The sequence below is a fragment of the Phoenix dactylifera genome, chromosome 9, assembly GCF_051530095.1.
Source record: "Phoenix dactylifera cultivar Ajwa chromosome 9, Ajwa_hap1_PhDact_Kaust_v1.1, whole genome shotgun sequence".
In the NCBI taxonomy this organism is placed as follows: Eukaryota; Viridiplantae; Streptophyta; class Magnoliopsida; order Arecales; family Arecaceae; genus Phoenix; species Phoenix dactylifera.
In genome coordinates, this window is record NC_143198.1 from 24814072 (window position 1) to 24836381 (window position 22310).

Below are 22310 nucleotides of genomic sequence, written 5' to 3' on the forward strand. Positions count from 1 at the left end.
CTACAGTTCCAATTCGGCCGCTTTTAATTCTTTCACGAACATTATCATTTTTCTCCGTAATCTCTTTGCTAGCCGCATCTCGTTTTTAAACCCACCTTCTTTATTTTGGACAACATTTAGAATGCCATCTTTTTTTATAAGCTAGCAGTCTTTCTTTCTGTGATGGTCTCTCACATCTTACAAAATTGATCCGATTGGTTTTACCATATATATGCTTTGGCCACTGTACGGAAGAAATATATTGTCAGCTATATTGAGGGATGGAAGAGACAAAATATGGGCAAAACTGCTAAATTAAAAATGTATCCATTTTACAAAATGAATCTTTTAACATTTTTTTCATAAAATTTGCTAATAATTATGATAATAATAAGATATGTGCAACATAGAATAGGTGAGTAGGTGAAAAGTAGGTGCCGATAGAAGAATTCCTCGTCCCTTTTTCTTTTTCCTATCCTCCTCTTTTCTCGCCCTTTGGACGTCTTTCTCGCTGAGCAAAGGTATAAGAGGCTACGGTTGGAAGGAGCCTAAGGGTGATAAATAAATAGTCTTTGTGCCACCGTGGAGGAATTTTCTGATCGTATTTGCTTTTCATTCTTCATATGCTTAGAAACTACAATGACAATATTTATTTGGTGTGCATAATAATATTATAAGGATTTGGATATTTTATAAGGATCTTTAAAGGATCCTCGGAGCTGTCTAAATACTATAATAACAATATTTATTTGGTGTGCAGAATAATATTGTAGGGATTTGGATATTTTATAAGTTTCTTTAAAGGATCCTCGGAGCTGTCTAAATACTATAATAACCGTCCTGTCTTGTCCAGATGGATTGTTTTGTTAACTCGCGGAATAATTCATTTCAACTTCGAGCTTTGGTCGATTATTTTATTTTTCAGGTTTTTTTCTTAATTTAATAATGTAACATGAATTAGAGAATTTTGGGATTAAATTATGTGGAGAGAAGGATCTCTGGAGATCGTGAGAGCTGTCTTAAGCTGGACTCTGTCTTTTGCTCGGAAGGAAGAAGTCGAATAGTTTGTCGGTGTCGGCAATTTAAGTATATATCAATTCTTAGAAGATCGATTGCTGGGAAGACAAGCTTGCTTATGTTTAAAGAAGAAGGTAAGTAACTTGCTTGTGGAGTTGATGAAAATTATTGATTTAGTGGGGGTTTTGGATCGGCTGCAATGATGTGGAAGAGGTGAAGTGTTCTCTGGTTAGGGTTCAGATGGCCTAATCCGCCACTTAGCTTCGGACCTTGGGAAAGGGAAATCTGCAATGAAAGGAACCACCAGATAAAAAAAAGCTTTGCCCAGAAACTACTATACAGCTCACATCAGTTAATTGTTCCTGTTTGGTTCTGACAACCAAACCGGACCAGTATTGGCTTCATGAGCAGATCACTTGAGAAATATTTGATGATTCGCAGACTGCATAATGTATTGATGAAGATTTCATGGATTACGTATCTATATATATCTATTTGTTGTTTTGTTCTTTCATTGTTTTTTCCTTTTTTTGTTTTCTTTTACATGAATAAATGTATAAATATATCAACAAACTTCAATTACTTATTTTTTTTAATCTTGTTTAGTTTTTAGTTATTCATATTCTTTCTAAACTTTTTATGGAATCCTCGCATATTTCTGAATTGCAAATCCTTGCCTCCGCTTAAATTGTTTCAAAATTAATCCTGCTGGTCTCAGAATGAAGCTGGTTGAGTGACAGGTCGAAGTGTTCCTACTCTTCCTAGATGTATGTTTATGAAATGGTTAAATTATCTCTAAAATTCTGCATTCAAATACGATAACCCCTTCATTTAAGCTCGCAACAATGCCCTCAAAATCCTGCAACACATACAGTTTATTACATACTTATCCAGGTCACATTTCACAAGCTTATTTATAGAACACCACATACAAACTGCGGCGCCAAAAACCACCTGATCCCTGGTCAGCATGAAGATTTTCTTGGTCGAGCAACTAATAATATACATGCAGAGGAAAAGACAAACCCTCACAACCATAGAGGAAGATTTTCTTAGTTAAGCGAGCAACTAATAACATCCATGCAGAGGAAGAGCCAAGTTATCACAACCATTGAGGAAGATTTTCTTAGCTAAGCAGGTAGCTAATAACATCCATGCAGAGGGAGAGGCAAACCATCACAACCATATAGGAATGGAACTTTTCATAGGATTTCATGGGTCTTAGTTACTAAGACCAACATACTGTGAAAGGTTAATGTCAAAATGAAGGTCAGCGCATGCTTCATCAAATTAGGTGATTGTCATTGTACAGCATGAAGCACAAAAATCCACAGCCAAAATACCTTCAAATATCCATATGCAACAAGCTTATCCTCTTTGACACACTAAAAGGAAAATTCCAATTAGGATTCAAGGTGAAGAGACTATTTTGCAAAGCTAAGGATCATCACCACCATCCCGCAATGACATCAGGGAGCTCTATTTCTTAGTTAATTTTCATTGGCTGCTGCTCCACTTGAAATATCAAGAACAGGTACATTCATGTTATTGTGAAAATATTAGCTTATAGGATCACTTTTCTGATAAAAACTTTAAAGAATTGGTGTCAAAATAATAAATTCTGAAAGTTGCAACATGCTTGGGTGGCCCTAGATGTACGAAACAATGAGATAATAGTTCTTTTTTTTTCAGGGGAAAATCAATATACTCTCGTGCTCTATTCTGTATACCTGCATATTCTGGTCAAATTGGAGGGAGAAGAATTAACACACAGTGTCCTGTATGACATGGTCTGGCAAGTAAGCATTTCATCTATTGGGTTTGACAAGACCAAACAGCTGCGTCCAAGCCTTTCTCCTCCATTATTGCTCTCTTTCTCACAATCAATGTTAGACTTCAGGTGGGTTTTGGAGTGGTTCAAGCTCAGGTTGGAAACACTCGATGCAAAAATCTTTGAATCATCTCGTAACTAGTGAAGGTGATGACTGCAGTTGGGGTAGTTCTTAGCAAATTTGTGCCACAGCCACGATAGAAGCCAGAGATGCCTTCCTTCTGAAAGACTTTCTTAGTGCAGTCCACTACACCTGTGTATTGGTTAGCAGTATCACGTGCCTGGCCTTGTTCTTGCAGCCTGGACCGTACTACCTGATGGAGACAACACGATAAATTTGAAGAAGATGATTGAATGACATATTATCATAATTTCTAACTGTCTCTCTCCAACAGGGTTTACAACTTGACAAAAATCTTTTATAGGAGGATGTTTAGTTCTCAATATCTTAGTTCAGAAGAAACTTTTTAAACCATCCATTTTATACGCACTTCCTGAATTGGCCTTGGATGGCAATCAGGCTACACACTTCCCCTCTTCCACCAGTTCCCAAGCTAGAAGCTACAGAACTTTAGTCATTCAGCCATGACCAATGAAAGGTGCTCTCAACTCAGAACTATTCTGCGCTGAGGAGACCGAACAAGCACATCTTAGTAGCAAGTTCTGCATGCAATCCTTAAGCATATACCAGAAGATGTCAGGCATACCTCGTGAGGATATGTCATTGTGGACGCGATTATTTTTGATAGTGAAGAAGCAATAGCAACGCTTCCAGGGCTGAGCTTGTCCACTGTGGTATTATCTGGGAAACCATAACAGCTCAGCAACCAAAAATAGAAAAAAAACAGGGTAAAGGTCTACACTCTAAAATTTTGGAATCCCAAAGATCTCACTACCCCTTCTGGCCAAGTAATACTTGATCTTTTCATATGCTGGAAATTGGATGGCAACATGACTAACCCCTGCCAAAGAAGGAAGGAGGCCACTGTGCACAACACAAAAAATAGCATGTAAAGGGCACAGAACTAGATAGTCAAAAATTGAACAAAATAATTTATATGATTGACACTCATGGATTTAATGAAATACAAAAAAATCAATTGACCTGTAAAATCCTTGGACACCCTCTTCATGCACAATCCTTCGAAAAGCAGATAACATGTTTCTGTAAGGCACCACTCCAGGCCTCATTCCTTGTGTCTGTCAGTGAAAGAAACAACATAAACCAGCTAACCATGCAGAAGAATTTTTCTACACTTCCAAAATATGATTTCAATTTATTTGCATTATATGTGAATGAGGAGGTACCTGCAAAAATGATGATGGCCATTAAAATGGGTCAATAAGCATGAAGATATAGTTATGAGGTAAATTAATCCAATAATTGACCAACAAGGTATATAAACAATAACCAACACGCCACACAGCACATAAAAAATAATCAAATTACCTACTCCATTATGTCTAATTATAGGGTTTCTCCAAAAGGACAAGTACCTCACAATTTCCTGTTATAACTAAATCCGAGTCTGCTTTTGTTCAACACTTCCTAATACATCAATTCAAAATTTCCAACTTAGCTAATGGAGAAGGGGAATATATACCCTCCGTAGATGATTGGAATCTTTTAATTCCTCGAGAGATCTAACATCACTCTCATAAAACTCCTTGACAAATATCCATATTTTAATTCTAAAAGATGACCTAGAAGTTAGAACAACCCTGCATCATTCTAAAGTCCAAAATATAAAATTATATTATCAACATAGACTGTCATAAATAAGATAGAGGCCTCTTGATTTAACCTTCAAGCAGTGTTGCATGGAATTGGATATGGGAATCAGATTTGGACATAGATCCAAGTGCTTGACCCGGCAAGAGGGAAAAGAGAGATAAGAGGATACTTAAGATTGTATAAATTTACCAAAATTATATATTCAAATCTTTAAACATCAACTATTTAAACATTAAAAAGAGAATGTTAAAAAATATTGTTTGTTAAGATCTTTCAACATATATGTTTCTCATTCAAACCTACCAATTAACTTAAGGATATTAGTAGAATAATATTTTGCAAAGTTGTTTTAATGCCTACGTCTTTAACAAATCTCGAAAAAGAGCAAACACTCACTCCTAGTATCAAATTAAAGGATCAAACTAATTGACGGAACTCGGAAGAGTTCGACTCACTTATTGCTGGAAGAGTTCATCTGTCTTCCAATCTTAAAGTGGCTACCAAAGAACTGCATAAGTATCCGATACATATCCGACTTAGATACATATCTCGTACAAATTTTTAGAGTTGGACGCAAGTGTCCAGGTAACAATGCCTCCAAGCAAACTATGTATGGACTTTCTAACTTAATTAATTCGGTAGCAATTCTTAACACCTATAAATCAAGACTAATCAATAAAAACAACTGATAAGTGGCATATGAAGTACATATGCCTTCCAATTAGACTGTATTCTAAGAAACACAATGATGCTTTATATTGGGCCCTCAACTAGATCCTACATCAATCGCTTCTATCACATGAGAATCCTTGGGCACATATTTATCTAAAAGTGAACTTACCAGGATTTTAGATCTTTGGTCGCAGAAATTTAGTTTTGTTTTCAGTTTTGGCTTTTTTATTTGTTGTCTTAGTGCTTTTTTACTTGTATGGTTGACATTAGATGATTTGGTCTTATAATCTGAAGGATTTAGGTCATTACATGATGTGGATACTTAAAACTGCCTCATCAGCAACATAGAGACACTCCAACCTCTTAGGCACCTTTATGTCCCACCCAACCCGTCCTCTCTCGACAGATCTTCCTATGACCAGCCAAATAAGAAAAGACAATTTGAGAGTTCTTTTTTTGTTTGGTTAGGGTTTTTATGATTCCATAGAAAGTGAAAGGAAAGAGATTTAGAGAGCAATGTTCTTCAAGAAATTTCAAAAACAATGATGAGATATAGGTCAAAATTTTCTCAAAGAGGCTTATTTTTATTCTCCAATGGGTAGCAATTCTGAAAGAAAATAACAAATAGGCAAGTGGTTCAAGATAATCATATCTAAATCACTTTCTCTGCAATTTACTTAGTTCAATGAAACCTGAGAAAACCCTCGGGTTTCTTTCATTTTCTCACTGGTTTACTTTCTTTTCTTTCATTTTTCTCAACAGCTAACTAGAGTCTTTGGTTTTGATCATGGTTATAACTAGAAGTCTTATGGTTGCATGAACAGATTTTGCAAGATTAAGATCAGTAAAAATTTTTCTATTCTCCTATGAAGCCACTATTGCCCTTTTTCCTTCACTTTCCTCTTAAAGGCTATTTGTTTGGAAAAGAGGACCTGGAGTAGGACCCTATTTAAGCCACATAAATATTGACAGAATTGGAAAAACACCTATGATAACTATTCCAATCAAACCTCCCTATTCTTGGGATAGCTATTTAAAATAGGAATCGGAGTAGGGCTATTCTAGGATTATTTTTTCCCCTCATTTTTCATTGGACACTTTGATTATATTTCTCTCCCTTCCACCAATTAGCCTCCTCACCTAATCATGGTACGAAGCCATCCTGGCCTAGTGTTGAGGAGGGTCCTTTGCGGCTGAGAAGTTCCTTCCCTTAACACCCACAACCGCCGATTGCCGGCTTATGCCCTCACCCATCAGTCGGTGGTCTTATAGGGTTGCAACATCCAATATTCCTCATGATATCCACTTCTTTCTAGGCACTCTGCTTCATGTTAGCATCAATCTTCATCTCACCATAGCACCAGCAATTCTGTTGGGTTTAACTTAGCATGTGGAGAAGGAGAAAGTGGTGGTCATTGTTATGCTTATGGTTTTAGTACTGGACCATACTAGTCTATATAGTCTATATAGCAGAACGAAATTGATACTTCGTACGCCCCCCATATCGAGCATCAATATCAAGACTTGGACCAGATCGAAAATGGACTGTACCAGAATTGTACCATTGGGTACTGATACGAGTAGCAGAATCGGTATTTAAAACCTTAGTTATGCTTGCATGGAGGGGCTCGTGTCAAGTCAATGGGCACGCCTATGGGGTTTAGTGTTGGAGCATTGTAAGTGGAGAAGGCTAGGTGCGCTTTGGTGGGCTCTATTGGTGAAGGAAATATAGTAGTAACACTTTGATAGCCTCTATTAATAGAGAAGGGGAGGTTGGCAGCATTGCCATATTGTGAGCTCTATGGGTGATCCTGTAAATGTGCTTGTGCCATGTTTGTGACTGTCATTGTGATCCTAGTGACTCTCATCATCTTATTACTTCATGTATAAGTTGCAACTTCGTAGGCATAACCATGGTAGGAAATTGATGCATAATCAAAAGGAAGGCACAATGACAGGTATTGGAATTCTGATGGACAATAACTACGAAGGCTTAATACTTTGCAACCGATCAATTCATGTGGTAAACAATTCTTGAACACCAAACAAGTGATGTTACATGCATCTCAAATGACCCAATAGGACTAAGGTTCTAACTTCTACGTGCACATTTCAGCCTACATTTTTAGCGTTATATCCAACTACCTACACCAACCATGCAAAAGATATACATAGAACTTCTTAATGAATTTGAACAGGTTGATTGTGTTAAAACTCTAATTGTAAGTTGAATTAGGAAAATTTCACAATTATCTAAGCCAATTTTTAGAGTTGTCTGACTATCACAAGCATTACAACCATATTGTTCCTTCTCCTTGAGGAAGACTGTCCGAGCTTAATCCTCTTTTCTCTTTCGCTATTCCTTCTTAATTCCATTTTGTTAACCTCTTCATTTTCCTTCTTTAGATTCAGGTAGAAAATCAGATCAAATATAAACTTTCTAATTTCAATCCAAATTAAGTGGTGTCATGCTCTAAAGCTACCATTCCTCACACGCACTGGCAAAGGCAACAGATATAAAAGGATTCCTTAGGACTAGTTAAATGGGTTTTTTTTATTTGGTCTAGCCACATAGAAGACAAGTTAAACCCAAGTATTAAGATTTGGTTTTGATCAAGGCAGAGCCTAATTAACAACAAGCTCTTGGGTTTTGTTGGCAGAAATTGACCAGTTTCAGACAAATTTGGCCAAAAATGATAATAAACGATTATAAATGTTAAATTTGTTAATTATTTGGCCTTTTAGTGTCATTAAGGTAATTTCTTTATTTCTTTAAGCATGTTCCTTAGTATAATGGGACATCTTTAGAAATGATTTACATTCAAATAGTGCATTCCACAATGTGAACTCCTAGTTTTGGAAATTTTACGCCCCATTTAGTATTTATCAAAAATTATTCCTAAGTTTATTTAAGAAGATAGACAAATATAAGTAGTTGAAGCAGAAGAGGTGATGTGTTCTAATTTCCAATTAATCAAAAATATTGGTGAGCAAAATGAAAAGATGAGAAAACCATAATTTCTAAATATAGGTAACCAACTCAGAATTTTTAAGTATGAGACTAATATCAGTCATCCTTTAATTCACGATTCAAGCTATCAATCAACTAAGAGGGTCTGTGCCTCCTGATTATTGATAAAACTAGCCTTCTGGAAGCAATTAGGGTCAAACATATATTTTTGCAATTTTTATGTAAATGGCAAGGAATTGGGAATTCAATTTCAAGAAATTTATAAGAAAGTAAACTAGTTTTAATTGTAAGAGACTGTTGGTGGTTTTTGAGAGATTTTTTGAGGAAAGAAGAGAAAAGAGTACATTTGAACCACCCAACCCACAAAGGAGTGAATTTATTAGATTCAGCTGGGATTTGAGAGATCTGAGCTCAAATCTTATATTGTCATTTCATTTTGAGGTCATATTCTTAACCAGTTTTATGCTCATAGGACTTAATACTTACATGGGTAAATTATTAGGTTTTCATCAAACAATTGAATAACATACTACAGTGATGCATAACAATGATTCTTTAACACTTTTCTTATTGTAATATAATTTAATATTTTTAGTAATTTCAGACTGTTAACCTAAAAACACCAGAACCATACATATGACGATTCCATGTAGCATAAAATACTCTAGGACATTGTGATATATGTTTCTTTGGTTTCCTTTATCCTCTAATTTTTCTTACTTATTTCTGATTTTTAAGCAACATTTACTGAAATTGGAATTCGATAGGTTTGATTGATGCAACCAAAACCAAGATTCTGAACCTTGGCTAAATATGACATACAATCCGCATTTTGTTGGCATCAAGATATGCCCTTGATTATGCATCAAGAATTACTCATCTCAACTTGATGCTCTATACATCCACAATATATAATAGCATTTAGATCAAACACTCCAGGGAAAAGAGTGCAGAACCAAGGTGTAAGAAACCACGTATGTATTGCTTGTTCAAAATGCAAATCTGGAGAAGTGAACAACTATGATGGCCAGTCTCATAATTATCCTCTCCCTTTCTATGACTCCATCTTTAGGAGGTGCACTTGTCTCTTGATCTCCCTTATCCCTTATATCAGGAACTTAACAAAGTCAGGCGTATTTATTATATATAAGAGTAGCTCTAAAGGTCAGAAAAGCGAAGGGACATGCAATATTCAGTCTCCTCCCCCCATCCCAAAGAGATTTTTTCCCTTTATCATGGATAACATCACACAGAAGGTTGTGAAAAAGCATAGGCAGACCCTCTCTAAGGTCTAGATAGGTGCCTAGGGAGACAAAGCCTCCAAGGCTTCAATTAATGCACACCTATGTTTTTAGTACATTTCCCACGTGCACACATTTTTGGTACATTAAACCTATTTTTCAAATTTTAAAAAAGTCCAAATAGGTGCTACACTACCAGCAGCTTGCTGGTTGCAGGGCCACAACGAGCAACCTGACATGCCCAGCAGCACCAGCACATCAAGCAAGAAAAAAAGGAAATAGAGAGAGAGAGTCAAAGAAAGGGGAGAACAGTTGATTCCATCGGCAACAGGAGCAGAAGGAGAAGAAAAGGGGAGAAGACAACCCTGTAGTTAAGAGGAGAAGAAAAAGAAAAAGAAAAGAAAACTCAAAAAACTGTCTGGGTTGTTCGGTAGGATAAGAAACCAAAAGTCCCAAAAGAGGAGCAAAAATCGCTTACGATTAAGTAGGCTGTGGCCTACGCAGTCTGGCATGACTAGGCACCTACATGAATGCTTTTAACAACACTGATCCCACATCACGTGGCCAGCCTAAAGGATTTAGCAACAAAATCTGGTAGATGACCGACCTTTCTCACCAACCCTCCTGAACATGTTGCCTTACATAAAAGAGGTAAAAACAACAAAATGGAATTTCTGTACATTCTACTTACACAGCTAGAGTAGATTTTTTCATTATTCATCATGTAATTTGAATAAGCATCAAGGGGCAGTATGTTAGTATAACTACTTTATAGCAGTAAGGCGCATGCATGTTTTGGTTAGGGTACAAAATAATTATCCACTCAAGATGAAAGAGCATAATAAAACAATTGAATTTGCAGCTTTGATAATTCAAAGCACTATTTCTTTTCTAGAAAAGAATAAAAAAGTTCTTCCATGGACATACATTGTCTTGATGAAAGCTGATCAAAAGATATATTTTCTTAGCTTTGTCTTTCAGGTCTTCCTAGTCACAGAGAATCAAAGTAATCTAGGGACTGGATAGGACCAAAAAGAACTCTATCATTAGTACATACTTTAACACTCCCATTATGTCTTGAGGTACTAGAGGAGTTCAAAATTAATCATCCATACTATTATAAACATCATCAAGAACTATGCTTACCCTTTATCATTAGCAACATGAAACTTATAAATGCTAAACAACAAACCATAAAACATTACAAAATATGGGAATAAAGACAAATACCAAAAATTATATAAACTGCAAGATCAGCACCTTTCATATAAAATATTTTTTTCCATCAGCTAAGTTTGTCTCATCGCCTCAGTCCTCGCAAGCTTAGTGCCATAAAAGGCTTAAAGAAACAAATGAAATTTGTAAATTCCTTACTGTCAGAAGATCTCTGGCAGCTAGTTTTGTTTCATCTCTCCTTCATAAGTTTAGTACCTACGCAAGTTCAATAGCAGGGCTTCTAAAGCCTCTTTCTTTTTCCAACTACAACCAAAGACCCATAGATAATCCTAATAATATGCATTTTCTTGGAATCGTTGAATCTTCATGTTGGTCACAAGCACAAAAAGATGACATAAGTTCTACATTAATCATGAAAACTAATTAATGAAATTGAAGTTCTAATATGTGCAAATATAAAATAAACCAGAAAAGAAAAATCAATAAATTAGTCATCTCAACAATATACACAACTATAAGAAGAGCAGGTCATACTCTTTACAAAGAAACTAATGAGCATATATACATATAAAGAACTTCTGGTGGTGCTACCACTTTCAAAGATCCAGGGAAAACTCATCAAGAAAACCTCAGAAAGAAACATATTGCATGTTAATTTTCCATAGTCAAGTGCTGGCATACTGGCATGTTGCAAAATCACTTACTGGTAACTGAAAAAAAAGTGTTTATATATATGAGGAGGGAGAGGGAGAGGGAGAGGGAGAGGGAGAGGGAGAGAGGGAGGGAGGGAGGGAGAGAGTATGAACAGGATACAGGTCCAGGTAGGTCGAAGTCTAGGTTAGGTTGCTTGGTGAGGTTTATCTCGAATTGGCTTTGGGGTTTTGGACCTGTTATTGATTAATTTCCTCATTGGGTTCAAGGCAACTGAAAGTCCAATTGGGGCTAGTTTCAAAATTCTGAGACTTGATCAGTCCTCTTTTCAAAGCTCGTGACTTGATAGTTCAGGTACCAGGTCTAGGTTGAGGTCAAGACGTAGACAATGATAAACCATATGCACCCCGAGGTGGAAAAATAAGGCCTGGGCCTGAAGTGTCATCTTTACTAACTAAAGAGAAAGTGGAAGCTTGGCTTTCCTATCCCTGTGGTATTATTCCTCACACAAGTTAGAAGGGACAACAAGAAGAGGCTGGGAGAGAGAGCTTTATTAGCTTCTCTGAAAATGACCTTCTAGCCTCTAGTTAAACAAAAAGACCTCTAGTATGGCATTACCGAACACACACTTCTGCAAAAAGAATATATAAAGAACATGAAGAACTTACTTTATCCAATATCAAACACACATATCACAAACCTAGTCTTGCATGCATGCATGTGCATAAGTGTGGGGGGTTAGTGGGTGGGTCTGGGTGTGTGAATGTGTATATGTGATACGACATGGCTGTTATCATAAAACATACCTGAAGTCTGGTTTTAACAACCCACAATGGATTGGTTGCAACAGCTGTTGCAGCCCCAGCACCTGAGGCAGCTATAATGTTTGCACGAATTGAGAGCTGATTATTTCCATCTTCTGCACATGTGAAAAATGTGAAAAGTTGAGATTAGATCATTTCCGAAATTATCTACGAAATGTAAGTTTTTAAAACTATATTATCTGAAGGAGCACATTATATATGTTTCCAAACTCATGGAAAAAAATAAAAAATTTAATTCTTAAGGTGAATTTAAAGAAAACAAACCATGTGAATGAAGTAGGCCTTTCAGCTGATTATAAACAGTGAAATATACCTGGAAACGAAACAAAAATGTCAGCAAGGTTAACCAGATGTAATTACAGGGATCAAGATTCTTAAACTTCAACAGAACATGATATTCTGAGTGAAAGTAATCCAAATAGTCTATGCATGTCATTTAAGCATACTTCTCTCAATAACCTGACCTTGATTGTAACTATGCCTATGTTTATATGAAAGTTTAATATGAGAGTATCACCAAACATTGCTTGACTAGCTCACAATGTGCGCATTTGTGCCACTAACCCTTTCTGATCATGTAATTAGACAGTCAAAAAAGCAAACGGTAACGACTCTAATCAAATTGAGTCAATTCCAAAAAAATTAGAACAAGCCTGTCAGCTATGAAAGTCCCATCTGGATGAACCAATGAAGGCAAGCAGATGATGATCAGATAATGATATGGTACTACCTAAGAGCCCAGTTGTCATGATGAAAGGAAAATTAATTCCATCAGGTTATTGATGAATTGCTGGTTCCAAGAAAGAGCATTTAACACCAAACCAAGAGGTTCAGAAGTAGTTCATAGCCAAGCCACTATACATACTATAGTCTGGATATGTGTCAGCTTATTATTGATATTAGAAGATGTCGACACTTGGCACTTAGAAGAAGCAAAGGCAAATGGTCCAAATTCGATACAGGATCTATTAGAGATTGCCCAAGGGCGTAGAAGGATATTGGTAAGGGTTAGGACTTATTAGATTGTTTTCTTTCCTGAACCTGGGTCTAGAACTGCATCAATCAATAGTTAAGGACAAGTAAAAGGCCCAGAAAATCCATCCTCGCACCAATCAGGTTGTTGTTCAACAATGGTCATATTAAAGCGTGAACAATGCAATTATAGCATGATCGTAGACACCAAATTTGATTGGATAAAGATCAAAGTTTATAGTCTTGGTACTGGATTCCGTACTAGCATCCAACTAGCACACCCTGTATCAAGTGTGGGCATGGTACATCCCTCGGTACCAACGCTTGGTACAGCGCATATACCGAGTCTTGGTATCCTATTGGTACATTACGGTGCCCCATACTAGGCAGTATTGTCTGGTAAAGCATATCATGATAAAAATTAACATAATTCCATGGGCTATGGCTCAAAAGAAGCCAGGCAAATCATTCCAACTTGTTAGGCTGATAGCTGGGTATTTTCATCATAGTTGTATATGTAGATGACACGATGATCATTATTTATAAAAATGAAGTGCTTATAAAAGTTAAGGAACATCTTCGAAAGAATTTTTTATCCATGATTTGGAACCCCCAAAGTAATTTCTTGGCATTGAAAGGATGGCATAAGTTTTTCAAAAAGAGACGGGTCCAGAAGCTTTTCTCTTCAACTAGTATGAACCAGACACAACATTTGCTACAATCCTAGTCCACCACTTTATGCATTTGCCCTAAATTTTACATTGAAAAATTGCTGTTCATTTATTGGGGAAGCAAACAAAAGATGCAACTTACAAACCCACAAACAATTTGTAAAAGTTGGAAGAACTTTGGAGGTCAACCTAAAGATAAAATACCCTTATTGGAAGAAATTTGGTTACTTGGAAAAATAAAAATCAAGAAGTCATGGATTGGTTCAGTATAAAAGTAAGCATAGAGCAGTATGCAGGCCATGGGTTTTGCTGTCAGTGGCCCAAGGAAGATGTACTACAATAAACAAGAAACAAAATTATGAATAACCCTATTTCCACAACTTAGCGAAATAATAAGTACTTGATTGTCATTTTATTAGAGAGAAGGTAAAAAATAAGTAGCCATCACATGTCTTAAAATTGGAAGTCTTCTAAATCAAAGTATGCCATACCGTATTGGGCTGAATGGTACAGGGTGTACCGTACCTACCGATTCAGCACCAGTACATAGTATAGAAGGCGTACCGACACTCGGTATGCCAATTTGGCCCTTGTATCAGGCATACTGACATAGTAGCGGGATGGCACCGATACCGACATAACGTACCTTGTTCTAGATATTCTTAAAAAGTCTCATGGACATCCAAAATATGTGTTCCAAGCCAAGGGATGGAAGGTATCCATGCTCTAGTATAAGAAAGGGCATTAAAGAATTAACAAGAAATCATCTATAATATCTCAAGTTGAAGGTTCTTAGCTCATACATGGTTGTCTAAGATATTGTTCGCCGAACCAGCTCGAATCGGACGATACGGGGTGAACTGGACGGTATGGAGCATATCGTACAGTATCGGTTTGCGTGGCGTATTGACACTTGGTATGCCAAAAAGATCTCATATTGTACTGTACCGACACAGTGCTAGTGTAGCACGGGTAGGAAGTCCGGTACCGAAACGGTGAATCTTACGTTAAACCATCATACAAGGTTCGCCGCCTCGGTACTGGACCCCTTACCGGGCCACACTATCATAGTGTCGGTACAGTACGGTACAGAATTTTTTGTCCGTACCAGATACTAGTATCGATTGACACGGTACGGAATGCTCCGTACCAGCCTGAATACGGTACAAATTTTTTTTGCCCATACCGGATACCGGTACCGCACTGATATGGTACAGAATGCCCGTACTGCCCGGTTCGGGCCAGTACGGCATACCATGCCTTCATGTTATGGACCCAATATATAAGCTAATAAACTTGTTAAAACATATATGCCACACTCTTCTATTATTAGGAGCATATTTGTAATCCATAGTAGGTGAACATCCTCATATTTCACAAAGAGAGACAAAGAATGGAAGGACCATAATTTTGACTAGGGGTGGAAATACTTAACCGTTTATCCCGTTTAACTTGTTTCAACTTATTGTAGACTAGTTTAGATTACCTATTTAATAAAATGAACAAGTTCGGGTATGGATTTTTGACCCGTTTAATAAACAAGTTGGATTTTGGTTGATAAATTTTTGGTCTATCCTGTATCCAACCCAACCTGATTGCCACCACTAATTTTGACCATGCATCTTCTCTCCCTTCTTTATCTCTTTCCTCTCCTCTTCTCATCTTCCCTCCATATTCTGTTTCTTTTCATTTTCTCCTCTATACCTATCCAAGCTATTAGAAATTTATATCAGATCAGTTGCCAAGATCATTGAAGTGAACCTTGAATTTGAATATCTTGTGACTAGAACATCTCATAATATGAGCTACAGCTGATCTCATCAGTTGCCTTTTTCCATTACAGATATCCAATCCTTGTACATATAATCCATATGGTTCCCTCTATAACCCACTCATTCTGTTTCTCAGAAAACAATCAATTTTGTTAAAATCATCATATATGAAAAAAAATACATATAAGTAATATATCCATCTCACTTTCTCATCTTTAAAGTCAACAACCTTATATACTGTATCGAAGTACACAGATTTTAAAAGGTCGCAACTTCTTGCCTCTTGAAGCCAAATATTAATTCACCTTAAACTTGTCATTTCTGAATCCTGTTTTCATGGTGGCAATATAGAGAACTTCTCGCTAATAGTCACAGCCAAAATTAAGACAATCACATTACATTTTATTATTAGGTTCAAATCAAGTTGCAAATGTGGTTCTACCCCAACAGGAGTACCAAATTTAAATATTTCTTCCATGGAAGCAAAAAGGCTAAATGTCTGTTAGTCTCTTGATATTTAAACATAAAACTCTGATTTTTGTAGCCATACCAACCATATTTATTTGTCATTAGATCATTTAGAATCAACAAGTGATAATTTGTTGATTTGGATTATATAATTTAGTTCCGGCAAACAAGGGTAAATCTGTAATCTTTATTTTTGATAAATATGGCTTGTACTTTAGATCCAAGAATTAATAAAACAAACAAAAAGAAAGAAAATTAATTGCAGATTATTAAGCCTCATAGGGTACTTGAAAAGATATACTCACTGCCCAGTTTGGAAGTAGTGCAGTAATTGTTGGAGAGAGACCACGATACAATCCTTTGATGCCTTCATTTTTTATTATCTGTTCTAGGCTTGAAATGATAACACTACCTAATTCATTTGAAAAAAAAAAAGAGAAAATATTTTAACATTTGAAAGATCACAAAAAACAAAGAGATAATCACTGAATCAATACGTGATACATGGGTCTCACCAATTCCATATGCATCCATGTGAACATCAACAGCTGACAATCCAAAAAATGCATAATGTATAATATGATGATGTAGCCTGATTTCTTTTTATTCATTTAAATTCCTGCTGGCTGGTTTGTCGCTATTGTAATGAACTCAGATAGATGCATGAAGTAGCTCCACGGCTCTTCATATGCATGATTCTGTAAGCTAATGATCTATTGTGATCTTCCTTGATTTTTTTGATATTTGAATGTAAATATAAGAGATAGACAAGCCCCAAGGATGCATTAAATAACATGATTGAGAAAACAAAACATCTAATTATCGGAACAAGTGAGAATTCAAAATCAGCCAAAGCTCCAGAACGATGATCTGATTTTTTTTTTAAGATACAAGAATTTAGAAAGGCCTGAGAGTTACAAAATGTATCCCTCTTTTTGTTCCCACAATCTGGGCAACTTCTCAAGAACAAAAAGAGAATAAAGTATTATAGAAAAAATATGATAGCTCTTTGCTTTTTTCTTTTTATAGCTAAATATGTAATAAAACCTACAAAACAGGACTGCTTAGTTAACTAGGACACCTAGACTTTCTACCTAGGAAAGAAATAAGAAAAGAAGCAAATTAAATTAATTTCAAATATTTTAAAATAGCAAAATTCTTACTGCTATAGAGGTCGGAATAAAAAACCATTAGAATTCCTTCAAGAAACAATCTTGGTAAAGTTTAAAATTTCCCTAACTTAATCTATAACTAAAGTAGGACTAATAAATGCTTATATTTCCTAAAATATAAAGTGTGCCCGAATAACAGCCGTATAATTGAATCCAAAAGTTGAAAGAGAATATAAAATAACTAACCTATTCATCCCAGAACTAAAGAAATGAAAGATAACTGAAAATAAATAAATTAACAAAGCCTAAAATAAATCAAATTGTCTACAGTCTAGGAAAGATTCAGCTACCCTAGCTTGTAAGGGTTTAAGAGGTAAACATGGATTCATATTTAGCTACCATTGAGATAGAACCATCACCTATTTCTTTTTTGTTTTTTGTTTTCTTCCACTTTTTGAGTATCATGCATATGCCAGTATGCAAGATGTGATTTTTGTGCTGCATCAAGCAGAGACATAGTTCAAATATTCTCTTGCTTTAAGCAATTGAACAGCAAAAAGGGATGCAACATCAAGTCAAGCATTAGTAGAAGAAGAGATAAGAATACATGTGAGGGTGATTATGACAAGGATAAACTATATTGCTTTCTAAATTTATATAATTGTTGAAGAATTTCTGATGAATGCCTCCCTATAAATCTATCATCATCCTACAGCAAAACACTGCTCCTATAACTATGATTCCTAGGTACTCCTACCGAAAATAGAGTAACACCTCAAAGTTCCATCCTTCCCAACAAGGCAACCTTTTCCTAAACATGTATAGAAGGATATAGAATGCATTCAATAGTCTTTTTTCCTCGTATGAAGACTAGTGGATCTAGCTTGTAAACCTACCAAGATCTATTCTAACAATTTTTCGGCTGTGCATATGTTGAGAAACACACTTCCTCAACTATAATACATTGCGCCAATTCCACTCTTTTTATATGTCTTTACCATATAGAAACCAACCAAATGCCTTAATAACCGCTAACCTACAAAAAACAATATAAAGGGATGAAGTTTGAAATACTTAATTGTAGTAAAAATATGGTGTTCTAGCCACTTTCTATGTTGGTCTCAATCTCATATATAATATTTTTTCAGCCGGCGTCAACTAAGCAAAGGGGGCAAGCAAACAACTTTGATGGATTTAATAGAAATGCTTCCCAATTTAGTGGAATATCATACAAATTTGACTGGATCATCATGCATTCTTCTTGAAAGAAATAATGTTAAGGCAAGTCCTGCTACCGCATTATCCATTTTACAATCAGCAGCAAGTGAAATGACTCCGCTGCATAGTATATCATGTATCATGGGGAATGCATCGAGCAGCGTTTATCAATAAGCTAACTCAGTGTACATCAGAATATCATTTAACGTAACACTTTTAATATATATATATATATATATAGGCAATTGATTTGCAAGAGGGGATTTTTTTTTCTTGATTAGGAAGCACCTAAGTGAAATCTCAAAAGACATTAATTATTCGAAGAGTTTGAGAGTTGTTACCTAGAAAGCATGGATGCTTCGAACTACATGTCGTGTTAATATTTAATACCTGTTTGATACTAATACTTATATTGGATACTGGCTAGGGCACATGTCAGATACTCATTTAAAGCACCCTGTTCTCTAGAATAGGAAAACATGATGCTTTTAATTGCACCATGAGATTTTGGAAACTTTTGTTTGCATTCTACATCTCAGTGAATTTCCTTATGTCATCGAATCCCCTTTACACCCTCTAGAAGCTATATCTATTATATCAAATTTTTTTCCAACTTCGATTATGCCACAAGAATCCAATGAACATTCTAAATACACATCTCACTTCAAATTAGTAAAATTAAAGCCAGAGGGAGAGAAAAGGGTACAGAAATGAAGGAGCACGGGAGCATACGCTGAGCAGAAGGGGGCATTTTGGGCAACCCATGGACCTGAAACCTCGTCTTGATCACATCCAACGGGCAGACGAAGGTGGCTGCTATCGCCCCTGCAGCACCCCAACCAATTCAAGCATCAATCAGAACGAGTATATTTGTAGATATATAATTAAACAAGAAGGAGGCGAGAATCTAAGAGCACTAAAAACAAAGAGTAGAATTCGGACGACAAGCCTGCAGAGGCGCCGGCGAAAGCATTGAAGAGCAGATCCCAGGTGGCGGGCCTGCCATCGGATTCTCCCGGCATCGCCAGATCTCACGGGGCCGTACCGGTGGTCGCCATCGCACGGTCCAAGGGTTGAGCCCTAAATCAATACATAGAAAGAAAAGGGCCGGGGGGAACGAGTGAGAGAGGAGGAGAAGGAGAAGGAGAAGGAGGAAGAGGAGGAGGAGGAGGAGGAGGAGAAGGGAAGGAATCTTAGGAATGTTGGGGAGTGAGAACTGTGCATGAAGAACAGGAGATCCCTGCACCAAGAAACGCTCTGGCCGAAATTCTTTTTGGGGAACGATGGGGACGAAACAGAGGAGAATCCCAAAGGTGGCCCGGCGTATTATTTACCGGAGAATTGAGAACCAATGTTTCACGCTCCAAGGAATAAATGCTTTTACCCATCCAACCAAAAAAAAGGCTAGAAAGCAAACCTATCAGATCATGGAGAGATTGAGAATCCAAGATAGAAAGTGACACATGCATCTAGTTTCCTAAAACCAAATCTATGTCAAGGTGTTGTTTTCATTTTCTTATATTTTTAAAAATTAAAGATAAAAATTATTTTTTTAATTTTGAAAAATAATAAATATATTTAGTATAATTTATTATTTTTAAAAAATAAACATAGCAATAAAATGATATTGGCAGGTCAAGCAGCAGCGGCAATAAAAGTAATAATAGTAGCAATGGCAATGATGATGGCAGTAATATGCACACCAATGATATGCAGAGGTGGAGGCGGTGGTGGAGATGCTAACAGCATGGTGGAATTAGAGTTGGGCACTGGGCCGGGCCGCCCACGGCCCGGCACGAAGCGGGCCGTGCCTGGCACGGCCCGCCCGCTACAGTGCAGGGCCGTGCCTGGCACGGCCCATTTGAGAGGGCCGTGCTGGGTCACAGGGTACTGGCCCGCGGGCCGAGCCCGGCACGGCCCGCTTCGGGCCTGGGCCGGCACGGCCCAGTCTAGGCCCGCGGGCCAAGCACGGCACGGCCCGCGGGCCAGCCCGGCACGACCCATAAGGGCCTGGGCCGGGCTGGCCCGCGGGCCTGGCACGGTCCGGCCCGATAAAAATTAATGCTTCATAAATTTTTTTAATAAATTAATAAATATTGAAAACTAAGGATTTATGAATATAAAGCCACCATTGGTGGGGGGTTTGGCATAGACCCCTACCAATTTATTAATATAAATCAAAATGGTACATGAAGGGAGGTTTGGACCTTGGTCTGACCTCCAGAATACAATAAGAAAGGGCCGAGATTTGGACCTTGGTCTGACCTCCAGAATATAATAAAAATGTACAATTATAAAAAATTAAGAAATCTTACTAATCATCAGTGATTCAGTGAATCAGTATTCACTCTTCAGTCTTCAGCCTTCAGTCTTCAGTAGTGTTTGTATCATCATTATCAGAGGATGTTGTATTATGTCCACCTTTATCTTGAAGTCTTGCCTCAGCATCCAACCAATCTTTGAAGCAGAGAAGCATCTCCACCGTTTCGCCCGTCATCCTACTTCTCTTTTCGTCAAGAACACGCCGATCTGCACTAAAAGCGGATTCCGATGCTACCGTGGACATCGGCACAGCTAAAATATCGCGTGCAATTGCAGACATAACAGGATATTGATTTCTAACACTCTTCCACCAAGATAATACATCTAGATTCTCTATTTGATTTTCATCATATGCAGAATGAAGATCATTTCGTAAATAAAATTCTAGTTCACTACTTAAAGATGAAGAAGATGAAGAGGAACTTGAAGCATGTGTGTGTCTTCTCTGTGCAATGAATGAAAAAATAGATGACGAACGAGAACTACTAGAAGAAGAAATAGAGGTTTGTATTTGTGTTCTAGATCCACGAATTTTTTCATCATATATAGCATAAATATCATAAAGAAGTTGTTTTACCTCATCTTTAGCAGATTCAGAATCTTGATTCATATTTTCAGAGTATGCATCAAGTAAAATTAGCACGCCATTTAATTTAACTCTAGGATCAAATACGGCAGCTAAGTTATGCATAGGACATATCTTGTCCCAATACTCATTCCATTTAGATTCCATTAGGTCAATAATAGGCATTAAAACATCATCATATCTATATTCTGCAAATTTTTGACTAATTATATATGCTTGTTGTAAAAATGAACATGAAGTTGGATAATAAATACCAGAAAGAACATTGGTAGCATTATAAAAACTAAGCAAAAAATCTTCCAAATTTTTTCCTTTATTCCAATCAGTTTCAGACAATGTAAAGCCTAATCCACGATCATTAATATATGCACTTAATAAGTTTTTATATGGGTATGCATCATGTATCATGCTATATGTGGAGTTCCAACGAGTAATTACATCAAGTTTAAATTTTTTAAAACGTTTACCATGATTTATGCATAATTCCTTAAATTCTTGAAGTCTTGATCTTGAAGCATGAATAAAAGAAACTGCATTTCTAATTTTTGAAATCACATCTTGAATCATGCCCATGCCAGCTTGAACAGAAAGATTTAAGATATGACATGCACATCTAATATGCAATAAATTTCCATCTAACATGGGATGCAATGAGTCTTTTAATAATGCAACAGCAGAATTATTATTAGATGCATTATCAAAAGTAATAGACATAATTTTATCATTAATATTATATGAACATGCAGTTTGATAAATGATATTTGAAATTTGTTGCCCAGAATGTGGAAAATCAAAAGCACGAAAAGCAAGAATACGTTTATTTAATTGCCAATCATTATCAATATAATGAGCAGTAATGGCAATAAAACAATTACTACCTACAGATGCTGACCAAATATCAGAAGTTAATGAAATTTTTACATTTAAAGTAGAAAGTGTTTCAATTAAATTTTGTTTCATTGCTAAAAAGTTAGTCATAGCTACTCTTCTAAATGTACGCCTACTAGTTCTTTTGTAAGCAGGTTGTAGGTTTAATTGAACATATTCTTCAAAATTAAAAGATTCACATAAACTAAAAGGTAATTCATCCTT

The 22310-nt window shown here is 36.5% G+C and overlaps 1 protein-coding gene across 2 annotated transcripts; it reads right to left on the reverse strand.

Annotated features, from left to right (window-relative positions):
- Positions 1-2512: 2512 nt before the first annotated feature.
- On the reverse strand, positions 2513-19762 carry LOC103709318 (nicotinamide adenine dinucleotide transporter 2, mitochondrial-like). 2 transcript variants are annotated; one of them, XM_039131742.3, is made up of 10 exons: positions 19528-19700; positions 19260-19390; positions 19043-19135; positions 16286-16392; positions 12362-12410; positions 12080-12192; positions 3933-4027; positions 3724-3812; positions 3535-3629; positions 2513-3141 (listed from the first exon to the last, which is right to left on the reverse strand). In XM_039131742.3, the coding sequence occupies exons 2-10, from the start codon at positions 19330-19332 to the stop codon at positions 2920-2922; spliced, it is 936 nt and encodes a 311-aa protein (XP_038987670.2). In that variant the 5' UTR covers positions 19333-19390; positions 19528-19700; the 3' UTR covers positions 2513-2919. The 2 variants fall into 2 exon arrangements, with proteins under 2 accessions (XP_038987670.2, XP_088560657.1); XM_088704531.2 differs by lacking the exon at positions 2513-3141 and adding an exon at positions 3291-3453 and having other exon boundaries at positions 16286-16388; positions 19528-19762.
- Positions 19763-22310: the final 2548 nt, after the last annotated feature.